This window comes from Crocuta crocuta, unplaced genomic scaffold, assembly GCF_008692635.1.
Source record: "Crocuta crocuta isolate KB4526 unplaced genomic scaffold, BGI_CrCroc_1.0 scaffold343, whole genome shotgun sequence".
Classification (NCBI taxonomy): Eukaryota; Metazoa; Chordata; class Mammalia; order Carnivora; family Hyaenidae; genus Crocuta; species Crocuta crocuta.
In genome coordinates, this window is record NW_027532679.1 from 6,350,689 (window position 1) to 6,375,912 (window position 25,224).

At 35.7% G+C, this 25,224-nt stretch overlaps 1 protein-coding gene and 1 long non-coding RNA gene across 8 annotated transcripts in view; one reads left to right on the forward strand and one right to left on the reverse strand.

Moving 5' to 3' along the window:
• Nucleotides 1–25,034, reverse strand: part of LOC144245381 (gamma-aminobutyric acid receptor subunit beta-2-like) — a 188,846-nt gene extending 163,812 nt beyond the window's left edge. For 5 of the 6 annotated variants that reach the window (XR_013339235.1, XR_013339236.1, XM_077780772.1 and 2 more), the window contains exons 1-4: nt 24,897–25,034; nt 23,545–23,777; nt 23,302–23,393; nt 22,238–22,305 (exon numbers count right to left, since the gene is read on the reverse strand). Coding sequence is in view for 4 of the 6 variants with exons in the window: in XM_077780772.1 (XP_077636898.1) it covers nt 22,238–22,305; nt 23,302–23,393; nt 23,545–23,621 (237 nt within the window). In the remaining 2 variants the exon portion in view is untranslated. Of the gene's footprint in view, nt 1–22,237; nt 22,306–23,301; nt 23,394–23,544; nt 23,778–24,244; nt 24,270–24,896 lie in introns of those variants that run through there. The other variant, XM_077780771.1, reaches the window with a different exon arrangement.
• The window catches only part of LOC144245382 (uncharacterized), a 5,052-nt gene continuing 3,695 nt past the window's right edge, over nt 23,868–25,224 (forward strand). Inside the window, exon 1 of one of the 2 annotated variants that reach the window (XR_013339237.1) lies at nt 23,868–23,933. This is a non-coding gene — a long non-coding RNA (uncharacterized LOC144245382). Of the gene's footprint in view, nt 23,934–25,088; nt 25,145–25,224 lie in introns of those variants that run through there. The other variant, XR_013339238.1, reaches the window with a different exon arrangement.

The following is a 25,224-nucleotide window of genomic DNA, read 5'->3' on the forward strand; positions in this document are numbered from 1 at the left end:
GAAGTATACTAAAAAACATTAAAGAAAGTATCATATTTCATCTTCAGTAAACTCTAAGAGGAGATTTACTTCATTGTACAGATGAAAAAATTGAGGTTCAGAAATTAAGCGACATGCCTGAATTCACACGTGTTTGATATGTTAATGCAGTCTGTCTGTTTCCAGACTGTGTACCATGAAACCAGTTTACAAGAATGCATGGTATGACTGTTGGTACCCTGGCTATCTCAGCTCAGAAGCCCTGTTGTTTGGATATGGGCCCTAGACCACAGAAAAGCATATCTGCTTCTCTCAAATGAGCAAAAAAGGAGTACGACTAAACTTCTCATCACAGCTTGCCACATTAGATCTCAATGATCAGTAAAGCTCTCCAAACAATCAATTGCTGCTGTAATACACTGCTTCAGAAAACAGGTATAGCAAATCATATTTATTGATTTTAGGGGGGGTTGTCTGCAGGAGGTCTACTTTGTTGACTGTAACTTGGAACATCCATGATTCATGATGCTTAATTAAGTGCACCAATCTTTCAAATGTAGACAAATCTCATGGGGACAGAAAAGCTGAAGGAAAATTCGTTTTAGTGGTTTCCTGGGATTTCCCAAGGCATTAAAATGAAATGATGCTTAGCAAACCCAAGCCAGCCTTTTGGATTAACTATTAGGTTTATTGGCTCTTTAAAGGAATGTATTTGGTGCTCGTTCCAAATACTTTATCCATGGTCACCAAAACCTCTATCACTCTTTCTTAAGATTAAAAAAAAAAATCTTTCCCTCAATCACATTTCTGTTAATTTGCTTCCTGAATTAGTAAATAGAATATTAGATTTGAGTTCATAAAATCAAGATTCTAGTCAAATTCTACCATTTAGTTAATCAAATGACTAAGTATTAATAAGTTGCTTACTGTCTCTGGAGTTTATTTTTGAAAAAAAACAAAGAAAGAGAGGGAGGCAGAAGAGAGGAAGACAAGAAGGGAAGAAGGAAGGCAGGAAAGGAGAAAAAAATATTAACAACTTGTTATGTTATCTCCCAGGAATGGTGGGTGAATAAAATGAAATAGATGATACTAAAGTACTTTTAAAATACTCCAATGTGATAAATGTGTTAATATTGGTATTATCATTGTTGGAAGTATTTACCTTCAACTAGGAAATAGCCTTGGTAGCACATAATAAAATTAAAAACAAAACAAAACTAAACTAAACTAATGGGCCATGATTGATGTTGAAAGAGCATCTCTTAACCAAACTATGGTGGTTGAGATTTGAGCAACCCTGTGATGACAAATTAGCTTTCTGTCTCGGCAAAGCAGTAAATCAAACTTTGAAGGTAGGAAGGGACATATATTCTGAACATTAGTATTTCTTTTTAATAGTTTTCATGCTCTGAGAATGACCTTGGCAATGACATCCAAGTGAATCAGAGAAGACAGAGGTATCCTTCTAGCCTTACTAAGCTGTACAATCAGTTCATTTATTTTCTTCCACCACAGAAAGCAAATAGTAGCTATAAAACTATGTTGTAGGGTATTTGCACTTCCCAAGATGAAATCTCATGCTATTTAAAATAAGAAGGGTGTCATTTACCACATATGAATCTTGTATCTTTATCTGTTGAACATAAAGTTCTGGTTAGTCTCATATATTTAATAGCCCCCCTAGGATTTATCACACATTTAAGATGAGACAATTTGATTCAGAAAGAAAACTACCTTCAGAAAGAAAGCAAAGTTGTATCTTTCTTTCATTTTAACTTCTCAATAAGATTCTTTTCACAAGTATGAACAGATATTAGCATCTAGAAGTATAAGCATTTAACAATTTCATAGCAGATCCCTGCAGACAGAACACCTTGAGAGGATTATACCCCTAAAGCTCTACAGAATAAGCAAAGTACTTATTCTGCAAAACAACTGCAAAATATTCCATTGGAAAAAGCACACTTTCTGATAAACAACACAACTACTGTTTGTCAGCTTTTTTTCTGGCCTAATAAGCAAAGCTGTCTTTTTTGTTTTTATAGTTCTTTCCAACTTTGGTTGCAAATTTAACAATTCAGAAATTTTAAAAAAAACTGTTTGTTTTTGAATCAAAGATTTTCAGGATTTCAGAACTGGAAGGTCATATCAATCTACTCATTTTTTTCATTACCTTCATCCCTACCCCTATCCCCACACCACACACAAAAATATAACTATGGTCCAGAGAGGAGAAAAAATGACATATTTGAGATGACACAACTAGTGTGTAGGTGAATCGGAGTGAGAATTTAGGTCTCCCGAATACTAGCCTAATGTCCTAGGATTCTTTTCTAGCATATAGCTTCTTTGACCATCAAATGATCATGTACTCTTCAAGATACCATTACCCTTGATATGGTGTCTATTCTGTATAAACTGAAATCATGAAAGTGTCAGAGAGCTTGTGACATTAATCAAAATTAAATTTGTATGTAATGTTATTAATAGATACAATTTGAGATTTATCATGTGCAATGAACTTTACTAAGCCTTATGTATATATTAAATCATTTAATTTTTAGAATACTCTTTTGAGGCTGGTACTATTACTATTCCTATTCTATAGATGAGAAAAGTGACGATTTAAGGAATTAGGTTATTTAGACCATATTACACTGCTAATAAGAAGAGCCAAGATTCCATGGCCCAGAACTTCAACTACTATTAAATTCTACCAATGTTTATAAAACTGTCAAAGAAAAAACATACACCCTCAGAAATTTTCATAAGCAAACTTGCCTTCACCAGTTTTAAGAAAACATCTTGTAGGTGGAGACATAACTACCAAATGTATATAAAAAACAGATTTTCTCATTCTGTTCTTTAAATACATTTCAGCCAATTTCAAAGACATTCAACATTAATAAAGACTTTTAAGGACTGAGGTTAAAATTTTATTTATCTGGTAGGCTAACTTCATTCACTGTTGACTTTCCCACTACTCTTACATCTGAAATATTTTGCATATTTATTAACCGTTAAGTCACAACAATTACACCTCATTTTATGTACAATCTGATACTCCTGCTTAGCTCTGCTTGCAGGTTTAGTTTTTTAATCCTAGCCATTTTTCTGGTGCACAAACTTCAGAAAAGAATAGGGACTGCCTAAAGATGTCAAGTTGGGAACGATTCCTTAAATTCTGTGTACTCAATTGTCACCAACATTGAAATGTAGACCCATACATAACTGTAGGACCACTGTGAGAGCTTTGTACAATGACTTCCAGAACAAATTCTGAAAATCAACCAAAACAGCCTTTAATAAAAATTACAGATTGAAGGTAAGTAATGATAAAGCCTTCTGAACCAAACTATGGTTCGGTTGTACTATAATTTAAGAGAAAGAACCACTAATAAAAGAGGTTATGTGTTATTCTACCATTAGCTTAACTCATTTCTTATGTAATTTCCATGAGTTAGACCTTTTTTGAGCTAGATCTAGCAGTAGTTAAAATAGTCATAAAAACCAGACATGGTCCTGACCTCATGAAGCGTAGTCTAATGGGTTATGGTATTATTTCTCAGTAGAGAGAAACTGTTACGGACTATGAGTAGAAAAGATTTTCTTGATTCTAATTCTTATATTAATTAATATATTAATCTTCTAAGAAGCATTCATACATTTTAGGCCATACAAATTCATAATTTTCTACAAGAAAACCTAAACATAAGTTACTATCACTTTTTTAAATAAGTAATGACATCAAAGAGCAAATCTAAGAATAATTAATTAATATGAGATAAAGAGATTCACATTATTTCCAATAATTCTCCCAATTTCAATACAAAAGATGTTTTCCTTCTTTTAAAAAAATGTTTATTTATTTTGGGGATCCTGGGTGGCTCACTCAGTTAAGCATCCGACTCCTGATTTCAGTTCAGGTCATGATTTCCTAGTTTGTAAGTTCAAGCCCTGCACTGATAGTGCAGAGCCTATTTGGGATTCTCTCTCTCTTTCCACCTTTCTCTACCCCTTCTCCAGTTCTCAGTCTCTCACTCTCTTGCTCTCTCAAAAATAAATTATAAATTATTATTTAATTAATAATAAATATCAATTATTATAAATTATCATAATTATAAGTAAATTTATAGTTACAAATTATTTATGAGAAAGCAAGTCCCTGCTCACACAGGGACTGAGGAGGTGCGGGGGGCAGGGGACAGAGGCTCTCACAGCAGACAGCCAAATGTGGGGCTCAAACTCACAAACCATCAGATCATGACCTGAGCAGAAGTCTTTTGCTTATTCTGACTGAGCCACCAGGAGCCTCAAAATATTTTCCTTTTTATGCTTTCCATATCTTAATGAACAAAAAGGTACTTCTTCATGAAATCACATTAAAAATTTTTTTTAATGTTTTATTTTTGAGAGACAGAGATAGATACAGCGTGAGCAGGGGAGGGTCAGAGAGAGAGGGAGACACAGAATCCAAGGCAGGCTCCAGGCTCTGAGCTGGCTGTCAGCACAGAGCCCAACGAGGGGCTCAAACCCACAAGTCATGAGATCATGACTTGAGCCGAAGTCGGACGCTTAACCAACTGAGCCACCCAGGCGCCCCTGAAATCACATTTTTAATACACTCATTTAATTTGAATGATCTCTCACTCTAGTTGAAACAGATACATATAAGCAAAACTAATGATATGCAATTTCACATGCTCCATCTTCTATTGGTTTATATCCAGAGAACTTATACTCATACCATACTTATTGTTCTAAAACAGGAGTCAGAAAAAATTTTTTGTAATGACCAAAGAGTAAATATTTTTGACTTTGTGGGCCATATGGTCTTTAAAATGCAAAAGGAGGGGCACCTGGGAGGCTCAGCTGGTTGAGCACTCAGGCCATGATCTCACTGTCATGGGATGAATGCCTGCATCAGGCTCCATACTGAGTATGGAGCCTGTTTGGGATTCATTCTCTCTCTCTCCTTCTCTCTCTCTCAAAATAAATAAACACTAAAAACAAATAAAGTGCAAAAGATATATGGAAAATATCTAACCAAATAGGCATGGATGCATTCCAATAAAAGTTTATTTATAAAAATAGGTAATTAAAGTCCCTTCCTCTAAAATATCAATCATCTTTTGGCCAAAACTAGCTGAATAAAGATGAGCATGATTATCAAAGCATGTCTCACTAAAGTCCAGTTTAAAAAATAAAATATTCTACAATATATCTTTGAAGATAAATTTTATAATTATCTTTTAGAATGGACAATAAATCTATAGACAAAAATCAAATTACCTTTCCATTTTGCTAGTAAGTTTTCTATTTATATGAGTACTGTACCTGTATTTTTTATGAAAATAAACTGAGCCAAAACACAGTTGTCAAAATATCAAGCCTTCCTTGATACATCAGTCAGAAGCCTAAATTCATTGATGTGTAGCATATCAATACTTTAATATTAAAAACATTAATCTAATATAGATATTTTGCAAGTAAAAAATTATATGTATTTAAATCCATGCAAAATAGCATGGAACTCTACCCTCATTTAGTTTGCCAATATTTAATTATAAGAAACACATTTTCCGTCCAAGGATGTATAGTCTTTTCAAACTGATACAGGTGGCATTGCTATTTCATGTTATATCTCTATGTACTAATGCAGCTAACTTAAATTTACCAGTATTAAATAATTCAACCTGAAGGTTATAAGTTCTTTTTTAAACATAAAAAAGCTATACTCAATTTTATATATGTATGTGTGTGTATCTATGTATGTGAAAGCCAAATACTATATGCTATTGACAATGCTGGACAAGTTTGTAGAAAGTCTTTTCTCCTCCATCTGTGTGTTTGCTTTATCTTAAGACACTTCTGACTTAACCAATACAACAGTTACAACTCAACTAAGGAGACACTAAAATCCCCTAAAATGTATATGGTATTCTATGCTTTCCCTAAACCTTAACATATATTGGGATATTTTCTAGAAATCTCAAACTTCATGCACAACTAAACCTTAGCTAAAGGATTCAACATGAAAACTAAAACTGTTCAGTAAAGCCAATTGATAGGTCAATGCATTTAAGATGGTCAAATCACTTATGCATTTAGACTACCATAATGGGAGAGCCTAGCCTTTACAGTTTTCAATATTTGGTGATTAAGTATGAATAAAGGTCATAATTTGGTTTAGTATTAAATCCAAGCAAGTCTTCACTCTGAAAAAAGGTATTTGTAGCTGTGTCAGTTACATTGTTTTATTCTCCAGTTGTAACTTCCCTCATCATAAAACATACCCTCTTCAATTGTCTGTAATTAAATCATCCATACACATATCAAGTAATAGGTACCCGAGTTTAAATGTAGAATGTGATGATCATTTGGCTTACATCAAAAAAAGAAAAAACAAAAGATTTATTATTTTCAAAAGGTTTATAATGTGCAAGATAAAAATGGGATATATTAAAAAGAGACTTTAGCTTTAAATCTAAATTTTACAAACCTTATTGGGTTAAAGGAATGGAAGGAATCTTTAAGACCATGCCTTCAGTAGTAATTCATGTTGGTTTTATGGGGCCAAGTAAGCCAATCCTATGTTGGATTTTGAAATGGAAATAAAACAACTATTTTAAATGTTTAAGTTGGTTAGGAATAATAAACTGTGAAAAAGTCCACAATATCTATATCTATCTATCTATCCATCTATTCAAACAGGTTATTGACACCGAAGGCATTTCATTCATAAATTGAAGGGGAAATGGTACTGGGAGTTGTAAAGGTAAAAAATACCCTTCTCAGATGGTTATATGGCATTTGTTCTTTTGGCCAAGAATCAAAAATAATCATTGGGTATAAAAATTCTATTCACCAAAACCATAAAAACTGTAAAGTATTGAAGAATTAATTTAACAAGAACTATGTAAATCCTATGGGAATAAATTTAATAAGAAATATGCAAGAGTTCCACATAGAAAACTATAATTTTATTGAAGAACATAACAGAATATGTATAAATGGTGAGAAATAGTAGTTTCTTCAATAGAAAGAGGAAATACTGTTGAGAAGCATATTTTCTTCCAAATTCCAAAGCAATTACAACCAAATGACGACAGCATTTTTTTTAACTTGCCAAAATTTAAAGATTGTATGAAAGTGTAACTATCTCATAATGGTCAAGTATAAATAAATAGAAACATAATGAGGGGAGCTTTGCCTTGATATTTAAGGCTAGAATAATTAAAACCATCTGATGCATATGAAATATACATATATATGTATAAAATTATAGGAAATTTCATCTGTCCTTCGGTCTGTGTTTTTACTCTGCCATTTGCCTCATTTATACAGATATGTATATATGTACATATACAGATATATATGTATATTATATTATATATACATATCTATATTGTATATACATATTTATATTAATGAGGACAGATGAAATTTCCTATATGATAAAGACAAGATTTCAAATTATAGGGAAACAACAGATTATTTCATTAAATTTTACTGCCACAACTATCTGCCATTTATCTACCTGTCAAATATGACAACACATGCTTGTTTTATATAGTTTCATTCATGATACTAAAAATCCCCCAAATAATAAAAATGTCTATCAAAAAAGGATTTAATAAAATCAATGAAATTCTATGTAACCCTTGGATAGTATGTTGTAGAAAAATTTTAGATGTCATCAAAAGATGTTCACAAAATATTAAGAGCAAAAATCACAAAACATGATGTCTGATACTATCTGATAATATTTCATGTACGTCCCAAGAAGACTAGAGGTTTATCGATCATTTCACTAACAGTATTTATATGTGGGTGATGATATTAATAGGCATCTTCACTTTTAATTATAGTTTACATATATAAATTACTTATTTTTTATATAAGGGACAGAAATAACTAATGAAAACTCAAGATAAAAACAGAAAATATTTTTTAAATGGAAGAATATTAAGAAAATTACATAACAGATAATTTTACCCATTTTACAAAACAAATAAAACAAAAAGCTAGAAGTTACCTCATATCTTTCATTTAATTTCCTTAATTTCCAAATATAGAAACACTGAACAAGAGTTTTGTACAAGGTTTTACCATCAGTGACAAATTCAGGACAAATCCAGAACATCCCAGTCCCTGCTTTTGATATGAATACTGACTTTTTCACAATAATTATAGAAATAATCTCTAAAAAATGCAATGGCATACATTTAGCCCAAGCACTGCTTGTTTTCAAAAGAAATACAGAACTTAATAATTATATGTGTATATATATAGTATTAGATATATAAAATATACATACCCTAATTTTATTCTTAACTTTAATCAACCCAATTGTATATTTGATAAAGCAGAAAAAAAAGGAATTAGAAACATTTTGCTTAAGCAACATATTTTTCTCAACCCTGAAGAACACAACTGTATTCAAACTAAAGTCTTTTAGACTGACCTTGAAATACATCACAATTATTATTTCACATAAATGCTAATCATAATTTTACTGAATATTTTGAGATGCTCTGATACTAAGATAGGTACCACCTCATTAAAATAACAAGTAAGATATCAAGGGGTGATGTTTTCTTGGTTCTGAAAGTCATAAAACTCAACCAAGATCTAATTTTGTTCTTAATTCTCAAGATTACCCTATCCTTTTTGCAGAGCAGATTTTTGTTTTAAGCAAGAATTGAATTCATTCCCCAGTGATGAAAGAGGATTTATAATAGCCAAGAAAAAAAGTAAATCATAATCTTCAATTTGCAAACTCTAATAATGCTGACATACTGATAATTACTAATTTAATTGATCTCTCAATGAATTAGACTGCTTACTTCCTTATGTTCTATTTATGTTAGTTTTGTAGGTTTTCCAAAAGTCATCTGGGAATCTGGAATGTGCACTGTTAACAATCATCCTGGGAGATTATGATGGAGGCAAGTCCATTCAACTTTTTTCAACTTCCTTTTTCTTTTGCTTCAGAAAAACACATAATAAATAGGATAGGGGACAAATCAGGCTCAAATTCCAGTTCCAGCACTTTCTAGCTATAACATCAGAAGGGTTGTATTATCTTGGTTCTAATAGGTCCTAAATCACAAAAATCTAACCCACATTTTTTCCATCTGTAAAATATGTAATACTTATTTCATAGAGTTTTTGAGAATTAAAGGTGAAAACATTTAAAAACTAAGGTTTCTCAAAAAATGGTAGTGACTTTTAGTAGTGCCATTAATCAAAATAAAATCTATCCCAGTTGTGTGTCAAAGGCATATTGCAGCTTTTCAAATCCTGTTTTCATTTTACCTTAAATTAAAATATTTATTAACTAGCAAATGTTTAAAAGTACAGAAAGAATCTACATGCGTTTTGATATTGTTGATTCCATATCATATAATTCAAAAAGACAGTCCCTGATTATATATACATCTTGCATGGTAAATCTTTGTTGCATATTTTACATATATACATATTCATTTATACTAAACAGGAGCCAGCAACTATGTAAGAAAGCCTTCTGCTATTTCTTAACTATTGAAAACATATTCTATACTCTTCAAGAACAGAAATACATATGTCTATCCCTCTTTGCCTCTCTTGCTCTAGATCTATCTTTGTCCCCCTCTCTCTTTAAAGCTCAAAGCCATGAACAACACTTGATTTAATCAGGTTTTGTTCCTGCCATGATTGCACTAGGCACTAAAACAACAAAATGGGAGACAGAGCTCCAAGATTGTGATTTTTTTTAATGAGAACATAAACAACTTAAGAGGTATTTTGTCCAAATCTGGGAATTTTAAAATCAGAATATATCTATGGCACTGCCACTTTGACTAAAGTATCCTAAGTAAAGAAAGTTCCATTAAACAACAAACTTCCACCTAAATCATGGGGATGATGACCAGAGTCAGTTTGGTAAATTAATGAAATAAAGCCATTTTAAAATGTGGCTCTAAAAGTTGGTTCATTAAGTCGATAGAGTTTTCTGGTCTGTTAGAAATATGTAATTAAGATAAGAATATGAGAGTTGATCTTTCTGAATAACCAGAGGATAATATATATATATTTGTCAGAAAATACTACTCTCTAGTGTTAAAAAAGCAATTGCCAAAATGATTTTATTCAGATTTCTTATAGAACAGAACTTATCCTCTAACAAGCAGTCTAAAATAAAGCATCCAAAAAAACTGAAGAAAATGAAGAAACTATGTTTTTCATATGCACTGTAATTTTACACATCTTTCACCTGTAAATCTGGCAAGTACTTAAAATATTATGACTTTTAGAATAACAAATGTATCATTCTCTAATGAATTCAGTTAGAAAAATGGTTTGTCACACCGACATGCTAATGTGATGCAAGTAAACACTTAAACGCATTCTTCCAACACATAAGCCAGATGCAAATTTACGCAGCCTAGCAGATCAGCCCCACCAGGGTCAAAAGAAAGTGTTGGCTTAACAGTGCTTGAAAGAGGAAAGGTTTACACAACTGATTGATGGGAGAATGCTTCAAGAGATATTCAGTCTATTAACTCAAACACTCATTTGGAAAAAGAATAGAAACATGTATTTACAAAATAAGTGTTGAAGTTCCTTTGTAGGTCAAAGATAGCAAACAGAAAAAGTACTTAAATTTCATTTTTTGGAGCACATTATCTGCAACAATGGTAAGTATACAGAACAGTGATTAGGTTTACAACCTAATAATGGGCACCTACTCACCTATATTTAAAGCTGTTGACAACTTTGCTTCTTATTTTATGATATTCCTTGAAATGGCCTATAAATCACTTTCGAGATTAATGTTAAAAATATTTCTTGAGACATCTACAGTTGATGAAATGTCAACACCCTCACAAAACAGGACAATTTTTAACAATGATCTTTGCATGACTGTTTAAGAGCTACCTGTCTGATTATACAGTCCCTGTAAAATCCATTTAAATGTTAGACCTAAGAAGCAGGAAGATTCAATAATTACTTTAAAACAAATGTTCCCTCTTGGAAGAGAGGAACACCACATTCTCTAAAATATTACTTGCTCTATGTTGATGCTTTAAAAATTGGAAGGTAGGAATAAATGGGACTGTTTCTACAGGGGAAAAAATCACCTTTAAATTATCCATATTACAAGCCATACTATCTGATATTTCCCCTTAGCAGAATAATGAAGAAATAAACAGCCTTTAATTTCCATTATTATTCACTGAATCCCTATTTTCATAGAAAATGCAAAAACCTAAGCCAATGTCAAGATGAGCCTGAGATGAATATGTAATTTTATATATATTTTATAAAATTCTCTTTTTTTAAGTTCTGAAAGACACAGAAAGAAATGGGGGCGGGGTGCAGAGGAAGAGGGGGAGAAAGAATCCCAAGCAAGCTCCATGTTGTCAGAATAGAGCCCAATGTGAGGCTTGATCCCACAACCATGAGATCATGATCTGAGCTCAAATCAAGACTTGGATGCTCAACCAACTGAGCCACTCAGGCACCCCTTGAATCCTCTTTAAACTTCTACTTCGAATATGTTTGATAGTGAATGTTATATATTTGTGTATAGCTAAATAAATACACATTTATTAAATTCTCATGATGCAACAATCATTTCTATCTAAAATAAAAAAGAAAATATTTGAGTGAAAAGTGGCTTTTAAAAATTAACTATTTTATTTAATAAACTGTATCTAAAAGTCTGTACTGGTCTTACACCAATTAGACACTGAATTATTGATCTTTAGAGGAGCAATCTCAAGATGTTTAATCATTGAGGCCTAAAGTTTAAGCATATACTTCAAGAATTATAATTAGGCAGCCATAAATAATTAATAAGAAGCTATTCAGTGCCATTGTCCCAACATGTAAATGTGTAATGCTACTATTACTAACCACCAATTACACAGCTACCTTTGTAAACAAGAATAGCCAAATCATACTACCCTGAAATGTATATTAAAATATCAGTATTTCTCATATTTTTCAGACATCTTAAAACTAAATAATCAATGCAGCTATTACTAATTTTTTCATAGTATCAAACACTGTGCTAGGTGCTCATCCCTCCCCCATTTCACAACCATTGTTCAACCTTTGTTCTTTTTAAATATAGAATTGTGATCATTTTCATCATGTATGTCAATAAAATTAGTGCGGAAGTTCCAAAGGATATTTTATAAAAATAGAAATCAGACCTGGAAAATGTTTTTTAATGTCCTCATACTTTCTTTAGTAAGTGTTCCCTGCCTTTAATTTTGTTCTTTGTGAAGATGCTTAAGGCTCTCTCATCTTGTCAGAGCATCCACCCAAGAAATCCCAAGATCTCTTCTGCATAGCTATCAAGATCGTATGCAATTAAGCTTCAGTCTACCTATTCATACCCTGCATATGCACCCTACCATTCTGATACACTTACATTAGCTGTGAAATCTTAGAAATTATATAATCTACCCAGTTCTTAAGTTTCTCCATTTCTAAAAGTTGATAATACTATTATCTAGTTAAAAAATCTATTGGATTTTTGTGAGCATTAAGTAAGATAGTCATACACAAACTAAATTTATATTTTTGCAATATTACTATTGCTAATATGCAATGGCTTTCCTCATGCTGTCTATACCCTACTGCGCTCTCCTACAGGACTGTTCTTATTTTCCATCTATTCAAATTGCACTGATTCTATTTGTTCAGTTCAACTCTCTTTGCCATGAAGTCTCCTTCTGCAAACCCCACCCACTCTGACCACTTTATTGTAAAAACCCATATTATAACTAGAGGCCAGTCAGTAGTCGTCAAATCCCTTTATAAGTAATTATATTAGCTTCCAACTTCATTATAAAATTCATGTTCCTCAAACAGTGCCTTTCAGATCTTACCCATGTCAGTCACGTAGAAAATTTTTACACATGAAGACCCCTGGTCGCCATCCTAGACTGAAGAGTCAGACTCTGAATACGGGCCTTAAAAATATGAATATTAACACTAGACCCAGGGATTCTACTGCACATAAAAATCTGACAATCACTGTCAAACTTAATTCCCAATTTTTTATTTTGATTCTTCTACCTGAGAGACATACCACTCTCCTCTTCTACCATCTGAAACACTCTTCTCTCCATCAACCCCCACCTCCCTCTTCAGGCAATATTATTAATCTTTCTTTACTCTAGAAAGTAACTTAGCCCCATTTCACATCCTTCCACAATCCAGCTGAACTGGTAGAGTGCTGCTTAAGTTTGTACTTGATAAGCACTTCCTGGTAGCTTGATGTACCGCAATCCTTCAACCACCCCTTCAACAAATTCTCCCGATCCATGTTTGTTGAGCATCTACTAATTGTGAGGCATGGTGCTGGGCACTGTCTATGCATTTGTACCTCTTAAAATCTCCGATTTTCTTCTATGGCTTACTTTTGTATCACTTTTCTAAGATGCATGTAGATTCACCTTTAAAACTTCATTAATTTTTCACTATTGTGTTAGGAGAGAAGTTATTTTAGCTTCAATTGCCAAACAATTACTTCTAAGTTAAGACCTCTTGGCAAGTAAGTGGGCAGTAGGAGCCAAATTATAGTGCAAGGAAAATCAGAGTTGGCAATAACAATGCTGATAGAATGTTAACAAAATGAGCAAGAGCCAATGGGCTAAAGACATTCCTATATTCTTCCATATAAATGGGGACAGGATAATATGAAGCCACATCTCTCCTTCTCCTTGTATATATACTTATGCCATATACACACATACACATACATACATACATACACACTATATATACTATATATGCTATATATACTGTATACATATACTATATACATATATATGTATAGAATAAAGCAAATATATATAGTATATATATTAGGTATATATAGCAAACACAAGGTATATACTACATATAGTATATATTAAATATAGTATATTATATATAGTATAATGCAAATGAAATGCATATATCTTGTGTTTTAAAAACTCATAACCATCATGCTTCTTATTCCTCTTTTAACTGTTTCTAAGTATTTTTGTCATCTGAAAAGTGTAAATTGATTTTGGAAAAACTGAGAAATATCAGAATAGAAACAGAGTAAAGAGTGGCTGTATAAAATGAGTCAACTTGATATATCATTTTTTAAAATTTCCATTTATATGTTATTTAAATCCAGTTCTCTATTTTCTATAGGATTTGTATATTATTGTTAGTGGTGTATAAGTAAAAGTAAACATGGGGGTGCCTGGGTAGCTCAGTCAGTTAAGCATCCAACTTCAGCTCAGGTCATGACCTCATGGTTCATGGGTTTGGGGCCCATGTCAGGCTCTGTGCTCACAGCTCAGAACCTGAAGCCTGCTTCAGATTCTGTGTCTCCCTTGCTCTCTGCCTCTCTCCTGCATGTGTTCTGTCTCTCTCAAAAATAAATAAATGTTAAAAGAAAAAAATTAAAAGATAAAGTAAATATGTTTATTTTTTAAAAAATGGATAGAATTATGACTAATAATCTATAAGATATATTTTAAAATTGTTTTTTGAAAAATGTGGAATGGATAAAAAATAAAATATCAATACATTCATTATATGTTTGCAAGATCAAGGAAAAATACACACTAGTTTACGTTGGTGGTAGTAGAGATGTGTATTTTTGAAAAAGAAATCATAAATCTGTAAAAATATGCATGATGTATTAAGTGAAAATACAGACTATAAAATTGTCTCTACAAAATAAATACAACTTACAAAATATGAATAAACAAATAGACAAGAACTAGAAGGTAATACAGACCAGTAAAATTAGTTTTCATGAAATAATAGGAATATGGGTAAATTTTGCTTTTAATGTTTATTGTTCTTTTCAAATTGGTTTTGTCACAGTGTACCACCAAACATTAATGAAAATGGTGATCAAGCACAAAATCAGTAAGAAAATCTTAGTGACAGATCTCTTTTCTTTAGTTGGTTAGAGACAAAACCACAATACCATTCTATACACCAGTGGCTCTCAACTGGGGACAGTTCCCTCACCCCATATGGCACATTTAGCAATTTCTGGAGACACTTTTGGTTTTCACAACACCAGGAGCACTTCTGACTGCTAGTGGCGTAGAGGCAATGAATGCCATAAAATCTCTTACAATGCACATGACCTCACCCTCACAACAAAAATGCATGTGGTCCAACGTGACAAAAATGCTAAAGGTGAGAAATCTTGTTATAGAATGATCTTAAGACAAATCAGTGCCCTTCCCCAAAGTTAACATGTATACACACCCCTCCCTCATCATTAGAAGAAACATTTTGATTTACATTCTTTAACAATTCCCACAACCATTTAATTACTTGGAGGAGCACACTGAAGCACACATGATGCACTAAAATATGAAACTTAAGATACTTTCTTAGCCTACTTTCCTTTGCAGAGGAAGCCCATCATCACATCTTTATTTCATGCCATAGTGAAGCAAGAGCATTGTTCAGGATACCCACAAGGTAACTGCAAAAAATTTGCCCTAAGAGTTAACCAAGAAAAAATAGACTTATAAACTGTCAATAGCAAGTGCCATAGATGTTTTAAAATAGGTAAGTCTTCTAGAGACGTAATCTTTCTAATGAGTCATATTTATACTATGTGGGATGGAGGAAGGAAAGATCTGGGAAGAAAAGGAAAAAAATCCAACCACCTTGAGGAAAATTATCTGCAGGAGCAATTAATCAGAAATCAGAAAAATGTGTTCTCAATGGAAAAAAAAGTTCAATTGAAAATGAGGTCTTTATAATAAACAAAGGGGGGAAAGGGCATGGTGTTTTCACAAAGCCCATAACCACTGAGTTTATGATTCATAAACATGTAGCAGCCAGTATTTCCTGGCAATTATTGGCCTTAATGATTATCTGACAGATTCTTCTGGAGCAAGAGAAAATTATTAGACAAGTTAACAAACAGCACTGATTCATAATGAAAGAAATTATGACACACAAATATCCTGGATCTTACGTAAATCTTCTTTATTACATGGTTTAAATTATGCTTAATAGATGTAATTTAAAGTATAAGTTTCCTAAGGATGGGTACCATTTCTTATTATTTAATATACACTGAATAAACTACCTACTTGGAATCACTTTAATAAAATTAAGATTTTTTTTTTTACAGTGGAGAGAGTGAAAAGTATCATCTTATGATTAGGTTCTCTGATCTATCCACTCTTAAAAAAAACAAACTACAACACAATAGAATTCTGAAAGAATGAAAATGATTTTTTTTTTAATGAGGACTTGCTGCAACTTAAAACTGCAGCATGGTTGAGATTAAGGGATAGGAAGTCAGTCATTTGCTAGCTGTGTGACCTTGAACAAGCTACTTAACTTCTCTAGGCCTCAGGTTCCTCTTTTGTAAGTAGGTTGATGTAGCCATTTCACTGTTTTTATAGGAGGATTGGATGAGATCATGCAAATCAAGAGGATATGTACATGAGTTAAGAACTCAATAAGCACTAGCTATAATTATTTTATTCTATATGTGTTATGGTGGACAGTGGAAAATGTTGGATAATGCATGAGATGGGTGGGGTTACAAGGGTGGAAAGGAGAAGAAAAAGATGGAGAGAACATAATAGCTTGCTAAAGCTGGGTAGGAGAACTTTTAAGCACCATTTACTTAGGTTTAAGCCTGCCTGTGGTCGGAGAGTGTTCATATATACTTCACCATGCTTCATGCTTCGTGGCTATTCTTCTGTGTGTCCTAGGTAACCTCACTCACTTACCCTTTCCCCATAGGGGCCAATTTTAACCTCCTCTATTCTCAATTGAAAATGTTTCCCATGTCAGAGAGAATATAGAAGACTTCAATCAAGTAAGCCTTTAGCTTTCTGTCTTGCCACCCATCCATCTCTTGCATTCTACCTGCAGCCTGCTCCCTTCTAAAGGAAATGTCTCCAAATTACAAATCACTCCTTTTAGCAATTGCTCTCTCCCCACTTCACTTCAGAGCCAACTTTTCAGAAGTATAGTTTCCAACTACTAAAGCTCCTCTATATTTACCAGTGAGCTCTTACTACTATACTTAATAGACAAATCTCACAACTTATTTCAATTGATCATTGTGGCATGTGACACAACTGATCACCTTCCTTCTTTTTAAAACTCTCTTTACCTCCACTTCCAAAACACTGTTATCTGCAGGTTCTCTTCCTAACTCTGTTGCTTAGCTGCTTATTAATCTTTGTGGACTCCTTTTCAGAGTTCCTCCACTTGTTATGCTTACCAGCCCTTCATTTGTAGCTGTCTTTTCACTTTTCCTTTTTAATTTTATCCATTCATACTACTATAACTACTACTTACAGGCTGACAATGTCCAAATTCATCTCTCTAGTTACGGCTTCTTACGTATCTCTAGATCTGTATTTCCCAATCCCCATTGGGAAATTGTGTAGAAAAGTCAACATATCCCAAACTGAGCTTACCATGTACCTGTACACCTAACCCTTCACTCCACCTCCAACTTGGATGCCCCTTTTGTGTTCTCCATATTAATAAATACTACCACTAGATATTTGAGTTTCATCAGGTCCTTTTACTTCTACCTTGTAAATATGCTGGTTTTATATCTTCTATTTTACATCCCTGCCTCAATTCATCAATTTTTCCTGGATTTTTGTGATAAGTTTTCATTTTATCTCCCAACTTAAGTCTTTCTTAACTTATATTTCAGAAGCATCTTCCTGAAGTGTGAATCTGTTCATGCAATTCTCCTATTCAGATCCTTTCATAGAAACCCCAGCCTTTGGAACAAAATTTAACTCTTCAAGCTGCAGAAATGGTCTCCATAATTTGATCACCACCAGCTCTCATCACCTCCTTACTCCCGCTCCCAATTCCAGCCATTTAAAGTTACTTGCAAATTTTTAACCCCGTTTATCATTCTGTGTCTTCTTCTCCTATGTGCCATTGTTTCTACACGGAACATCTATCCACAGCCCACTAATTTCTAGTCATTTCTTCACCTAGTAATTTCTATGTGATATCTCAGTATTTTGTATTCCCAATATGCCCTTTGTATTTCTTCTTTCAAAGCACTTATAATCCTGTATTGTAATTTTTTTCTTTATTAAACAATGAATGCCCTTGAATTTGAGGACTATGATTCTATATTCTGTTCCTCCACATATATGGTACAGTGTCTAGTGAATAGTAACAAATTTCTGCTATGACAACAAATAGTTCACCCAATATTTGTGGCATTCATCCAGAGTCTAAGATCCAACCAACCACTGTATATAGAACAAAACCACATGGAGAGATATACTATAACTATGTCTACATGTAGTTTATAAACATGATTATGAAAACAGAATGAATATGTAACATACACAGCATCTGAAACGGCAAATAACAAATGAATGGTGAAACCAACAAGTGACAAAGGAACTCATGGGAGTAATGGACCACTAGGTACTCAGTTGGCTGTTCGTAAAAAAAAAAAAAAACCCTTAGAGAAAAGACAAGACTTATGCTAAGCACAAACAGAGGAAGAGTCTACTGAAGAATTAAGAATAGTGAACACCTAGATATTAAGTCTCATGAGGTCAGGAGACAAATCAATCTTGTTCATTGCTCTGTCTCTGAGGCCTAACAAATGGCTGGATCATAGTAGCTGCTAAATAAGCATTTGTGTTGAATTGAATTTTAAGCTGTGCATCTGGTGATGCAAGAAAACATCTGTTTTTTAAAAAAGGCAGCACTTTTCTCCATTCGCCATTCCATAAAAAGGTAATTTGTGTGTGTGTTTACTAGAACTCTTTCCTCAAAAGTGAAATATTGCTTCACTCTTTGGTTGGCAAATGTGTTGTTTCAAGATGGAGAAGAATCTACTTTAAATGAAGAGAAAGCTATTTCAGTCCATAATTCTCAGAGCCAATTTTGGATCTTAAAATGCACTTTTCATCAAAGAACCTTAACAAAAAGATTCCTGCCAATGTAACCAACATCTAAAAATATTTCATTCTAGAGCCAAGCTTTCCACTCAGGAGCATTCTAATTGAAATCACATTCTTCCAAAGATCTAGCATTGGGCCGACAGTCACCTGAGTAAGCTACTGTCCTCATCTTCCTAAGTAAGAACTCACAACTGTATGACATTTAGGAATTCTGCATTTTCCTTACATTTATGCTAGATTTCCATGTTTTCATGGAACTTCTTTGTACTCAACAGAGCTATTAAATAAATGAAACGAGAAACACATGTAACTTTGAGTTGAAAGTCAAATTAATATGTCCCCTCTCAATTCAAACATAAAAAATAAAAAAAACAACTGAGACCTGGTATGGTGTCTTTAGGCAAGGAGCTGGAGTAGACAAGGATTCTCTTGAATGATAACCTATTATTCAATCTTCCACATAAGCTATGTTGATGGAACATCAGTACTTTCTCATATATAGTTTTATTAATTCTGGTAATCACCTGAGATAGGTATAATGGGACTATTCCTCCCCTTTAACAGGTGAGGAAATTGAGTTCCAACTATCTGTGAATTCTCTAGGCTGGCCAACCAACAGAAGCAGAACTAGTATTCAAGACTCCTGATTTGGTTCAGATTTTTCTATTATTGTCATTTACCAGGAACATCACTCTGACATGGGTCTTTTACTTCAGAACAAATGAGTCAGTGACAATCTAAGTGGTCTGGTGCCTACCATCCTTCAAAGAAAAATCTGCCATAGTAAAAGAAAGTTCAAATTACCAGAGGTTGTAGGTAACAAAAGATAATGAGGCAAAAACATGTATGTTAATCAATTTTGAGGTTTCATTTAAAACAGTCAACCATTCTTTCAGAACTAAAAATAATCAAGAGATACTAACACTTTTAGACGTATACAAGGGATAATATGCCACTAACATCTTCTTCCTTTATTTACACACCAGTGATGAAGTTTCCCATCTGTTGCTTCAAATCAAATAAGCATACTTAAAAATAACATACATCACAAATTTTTTCTTTGAAGGATTAACTTAAAGTCACTATGATTGTTAGCTGAAATAAGTGTTAATTTTTCAACAAGTAAAAATGTGTCTGGACAAGCTCACATGTGGTAGCAGTAGGCTAAGAAAGGAATCTGGCATGGAATGTTTAACACTTCGTTCTAATCATTAATGCTGCAGTACTGGCCTATTTACAACCTGACATTTGTTTTTGCACTTTCAACATCCCATGATTTTTCAGCAACAGTAAATAGCTTTAAGAGATGTCACCCCACCTTAGCTGGGTCTATATTTTGACTAGCAGGTGTTGGCATTGTGTCCAGCTCAGATACCTCTCCGAAATGCTACATGCAGTTAAAAGGTGAACAAAATTTAAAACACACACACACACACACACACACAGACACACATACACACACCACTACTCTAAACAATTGGGGGGTATAATATATCTAAGTTCTTAGCTAACCTATCACTGCAATTTCTAATCATTTCATTGTCTGTTTAGAATCTATTTCATAATTTTCCATATAACATAAATAAATCAAAAAGCAAAAGAAAGTAGTCTAATTTAACCACATGTAGGATGCACAGAACCACACCTGATTTCTATATCACTTTGTTTCTAGAAACACAATTTAGTTTCAAGTCTTTGGAACTTAGAAAGTACCCACATTAGGGCATTATAAAATTTTTATGGTAAAACTCAAAATTTAAACAAATGAAAAATCTCCATAATCCCACAAAAGTGACTATTTGTGTATCTGAGTTCCCCAAGGAAGATACATTCTCTAGACACATAGGGGATTTTCAAAATATGTAGGAAATCTGTGGTTCTGAATCACCCAATATTGTCTCAGTCTGTGTTTATAGCCTATATGAAAAAAAAAAACACACCTTCCCATAAATTAGAATATACGGAGATACACGACATTAAAATTTTGTGGAGACTTTATGGAAACAGCTGAATACTCCATGGAGTACTTATGTTTTATAATGTCATAATACCTCATGACTATCACCTGTCTTTGGACAGTGTATAGTATAGGGATAGGATTAGTTGTTTAAGCTTGCTTTCTATTTAAATTTTGGGAATATGAAAATTTGCATAATGTTAAGAGTATATCAACTACTTTTGCTCTCTTGAATTAATCAATAAATGTCCTAACTTTCAAGTCCTGATGGCTGGCTGAGAAGTCTTCCACATAAAACTGTACATGCTATACCCTTTTCTTTCTTAGTGCATTTCATTTCTAGGAAGAACCATGCCACAATACACTCTTCTAAAATGTGCAGTGTGTTTTCAAGATTGAAAGTAACATTTCCATCTTACATTCAAACATGACCTTTCTAGAGACTTTTCCAAAGGAGAAAACTTTAACAACACAAAGTAGAAAAGTCACAGGAAAAAGAAGCAGCCCAAGTAATCAGGGGTATCTAGGACACCTGTCATTTTGTCTGTCTGCAGTGCCCCCACATGAGCAGCAGGGGGCGCTCCTGCATGAAACAAACCCCCCACAAGTGTCTCTGGTCCGGAACACAGAGGCTTTTACTCTTAACATTTGCCCCAAGTCCAAGGAGGTAGCCACTAAGGAGTGCTGCTGTCCATAAACTGTACAACTTAGGACATACAGTGAATAACATTGCAGAAGTGACTAGATAGGGCACATGGGTCTGAGCCTGCCTTTAGAAAACAGGGTGGCCAATTTTTGTTATTTATTTTGTGGGGAAGAGACATTAAAAGAGCAGGTGAACAATTGTAGGGGGAGGTGACTGACATCAGCTTGTAAAGAAGCCATCTCTGAAAGCAACAAGTGGACATCTGTATCTCAGCGTCATTTATTCAGCCTATTTGCGACAGTTTAGTTTGTAAGGTTATATTCCTTGCAAAATATCATTAAAACCCTTCCCTCTTTTCCTGACACCACTCCAAACTTAGAAAATCATTTGATGAACCTGGTTTCCCATTAAACCTTAGGAAATGTGGCTTCTGCAAGGGATCTTGTGCATGTGGTTGAGTTTTGCATGTGAATTATGGTGGATTTTACTTGCTCTGTACCAATTCTCAAGTATCCGAATCAGGTTGGAAAAATCCTTAGGGACTAAAAAGCAAGGGCTCTGAAACCTCAAACACAGTGGGTTCCAAAGCAAAATTCCTAGCCCCCACCCGCATTTCATATGCTTACTCATGCATATGCCACCCCTACTGACTGACCCCTTCCTACTTCCTGTCCCCAAATGAAGGTCTGCAGAGGCAGAACTATAAACCTTAGTACTCACCATATTGACTTCGGAAACCATATCGATGCTAGCAATGTCAATGTTCATTCCCACGGCCACAGGGGGACCTGCAAACCAAGATTGCCAGCCACGTGATTTCTCAGAACTTCATTCATTCTCAGCAAGAGTTGTCCCTGGGCATGGGGTATTCTGCCCCACATCCCTCCCCCCTGCTTGCCCTCATATTGTTCACTTCTCTGCTCCTTTTTAAAAAGAGGGCCAGGCACTTCTCTAGGAAGCGCTCTATGGAACATGCACACACGTGCCTTTGTGGCAGAGATTCCAATTCTGTCTACATATGTAGATGTCTCAGTATGAGAATACACACAACTCACAGAAGCACAGGAATCAGTCTAGCCGGAGGGAATTTTATATTGCACTAAAACCCCCTCCTCCTCATTGTTTCCCACCACCCTCCAGGGAGCAGGTTTAACCCTTTGCACTTCATAAGAGTCTAAAGCAAAATTAAATGGGCATAACAGTGTGTCTAAGCCTGCAGGGTTTTTTGCCCTTCTCCCACCTACCTCCCCACCTAGCTTCTAGCGCTCCCGAATCCCCTCCCTCCCACCGCCCCAAGCAGTGGGGCTTCCAGGACTGGATAATATCCAGAAACCAGCCACTTTAAACCATGCCAGAACTCTTCCAAAGTAGGCGGGCACAGGGGATTAATGCCACTTTTCAACCAATTGCCTGCACATTTTGTTCTCAAAAATGTTCACGATGGCCTCCAGTAAGCCAGGTTCTCTGGGCACACCATTAACTAAACTTAAGAGGCTTGTAGCTCAATGAAGCAAAGACGGAGAAGCAAAGGATTTCAGCAGTGAAGCTAAAGACCAGCAGTCACCTATACACTCTAAGAGGGTCTCACTGAAGGACCATCTAAGTGCTGGATACTAACAAATAGGCTTAAGTTTGGATCACTTTCTCAATATGGTAACACAGAGATACATCCAATATGCCACATGCAGCCAACAATGAGGGAAAGGGAAGGCACAGCGCACACAAAGCTCAAAAGACAGCTTAGGGTATAGCAAGGCTGCTTATTTCCAAGGCAACCCCATTACCTCCAAAATCTGGTCTCAGACGAATGTCATAGCCTTTCAGGAGTCTATCCACTGTCTCTTTAACCAGCGACATATTACTAGGGTCATTGACACTAAAAAAAAAAAGACAATAAACGGGCATCAGTAAGGCAGCAGGCACAGCGTCTTCAGCATCTATCTGATTCTCACTACAGATCCCTGCTCACAGAGGTATGCAGACAGAGCCCTTCAAAGTGAAATGAAAGAAATGCTGGCCACACTTACCTCTGCGCACAGACAGCGGCGATTATTAAGGGGAATGACCAAATCCCAAAGTAGCCCTTTTTCCGGACTCTCCACATCCCTTTAGTTTTTGATGGGATTGAGGGTTTCACTGAAGAGAGGAGATCCAACTTAGTCTGCCCAGTGCAGTAATTCTAATGTGAGGCGCATGCGCACGGTGTACCAAAACATCAAAGGGGCAGCGGCGGCTGCCTGGGACCGAGCAGATTTTCTTGCTAAAAAGAAAAAAAAAAAAAAAAAAAAAATTAAAGGGGAAAAAGGAAAAACATATACGTGTACCACATATACATATTTGAATATCACCCCACTGGAGGGCCCAGAGTAAAATCTTTGTTTTCCTTTCGTGAAGACAAAAACAACTAGAGCGTCTGGTAAGTTTTGGTAGTTGCGGGAGGCAGTTATGCACCTCACCGGTTGTGCGTTTTGGGGGCGTGTATGTATGTTTCCTCTTAAATATGCAAAACCAGATTAAGAATTTAATAGATAGCAGGTGTGGAGTGCTAGTGGAAGATGGGTGCCCGGGAGCCCACTTCTGGTCTCAGCAAGCCTATGAGGAGAGGCGTTTGAACTTTATTTCCTGGAGAACAGCATCCCCTGCGTGNAAGACAAAGAAAGAAAAGAAGAATGAAATGATGCCTGGTCTCTTCTGGAGTCAAGGAGCAAGCTTTACTTCACTACTCACGAGCGGTTGCTTTCGCCTCCTCCTCACCCTTTGCCCCCTATTCCCAGAGAAGAAAACCTCGGGGTCCCGGTTTCTTGCCGTGTGACGTGCCTGACCCGCTAGTCCGGATTATTTATAGAAGAAGCGGGGGGGTGGGGGGACGAGGGGAGCAGAAAGGCAACGCTGTCTCTCCAGGTTTGGGTCTGATCCTGCGCTGGGAAATTATTAGTGGGGAGGGTGGGGTGTGGATGAGGGGTGATGGGGGCCAGGGGCGGGGAGAAAGNGCCTCTTCCCTCCTGCCCGAGGCTTTGCCGGACGCCCCACGCCGCCGGGACCCGGAGGAGGCGGCGAGCGAGCTCCGCGGTCTGAGAGGGAGGGCGATACTCAATTCAGGGCAGAAATGTTTCCTCTGCTCGAGGAAGAGAGACGCGCCGCAGGCGCGCGGAGCCGCCAGTAGGCTGGGGGTCTGGGCCGCGTTCAGGAGCCCGACCCCGAGGCTGGGGGGAAGCCTCCCCGCCACTCCCGAGTTATCTTGGAACGGGGGGGGCGGGGGCAGGGCAGGTGCTCCCGCCGCCCCTCCCCCACTCCTCGGTGAGGAACTGGAAAAGCCAGAGCGCAAACCTACATTCTTGGACCGAGTAGTTTTCGCTTCTCACTCTTACTACTTACTGACCATTGCTACGGATTAACTGAGCGTCTGCTACTTGCCGGGAGTGCGTTGTCGATGCTCACAACAATCCTAGGATTTAGCCATCACCTCAGTTTCCCCATATCGGCTGTGAAACTGGCGCAGTGAAGCGAAGCAACTTGCCCAAGGTCACCTAGGAGCCTAGAGGTGGAACCAGAATTGGAATTCAAAGCCAANCGAGCCCAGCTCCTGACCCATTTACCTCTTGACAACCTCCCTCCTCCCCAGCCTAGGTCAGAGGGTCATCCCGGGGCGGCTTGGGGGCACGACTCCGAGGGGAGGGTGGAGGCGGGAGGGCCTGGAGGCGGGGAGC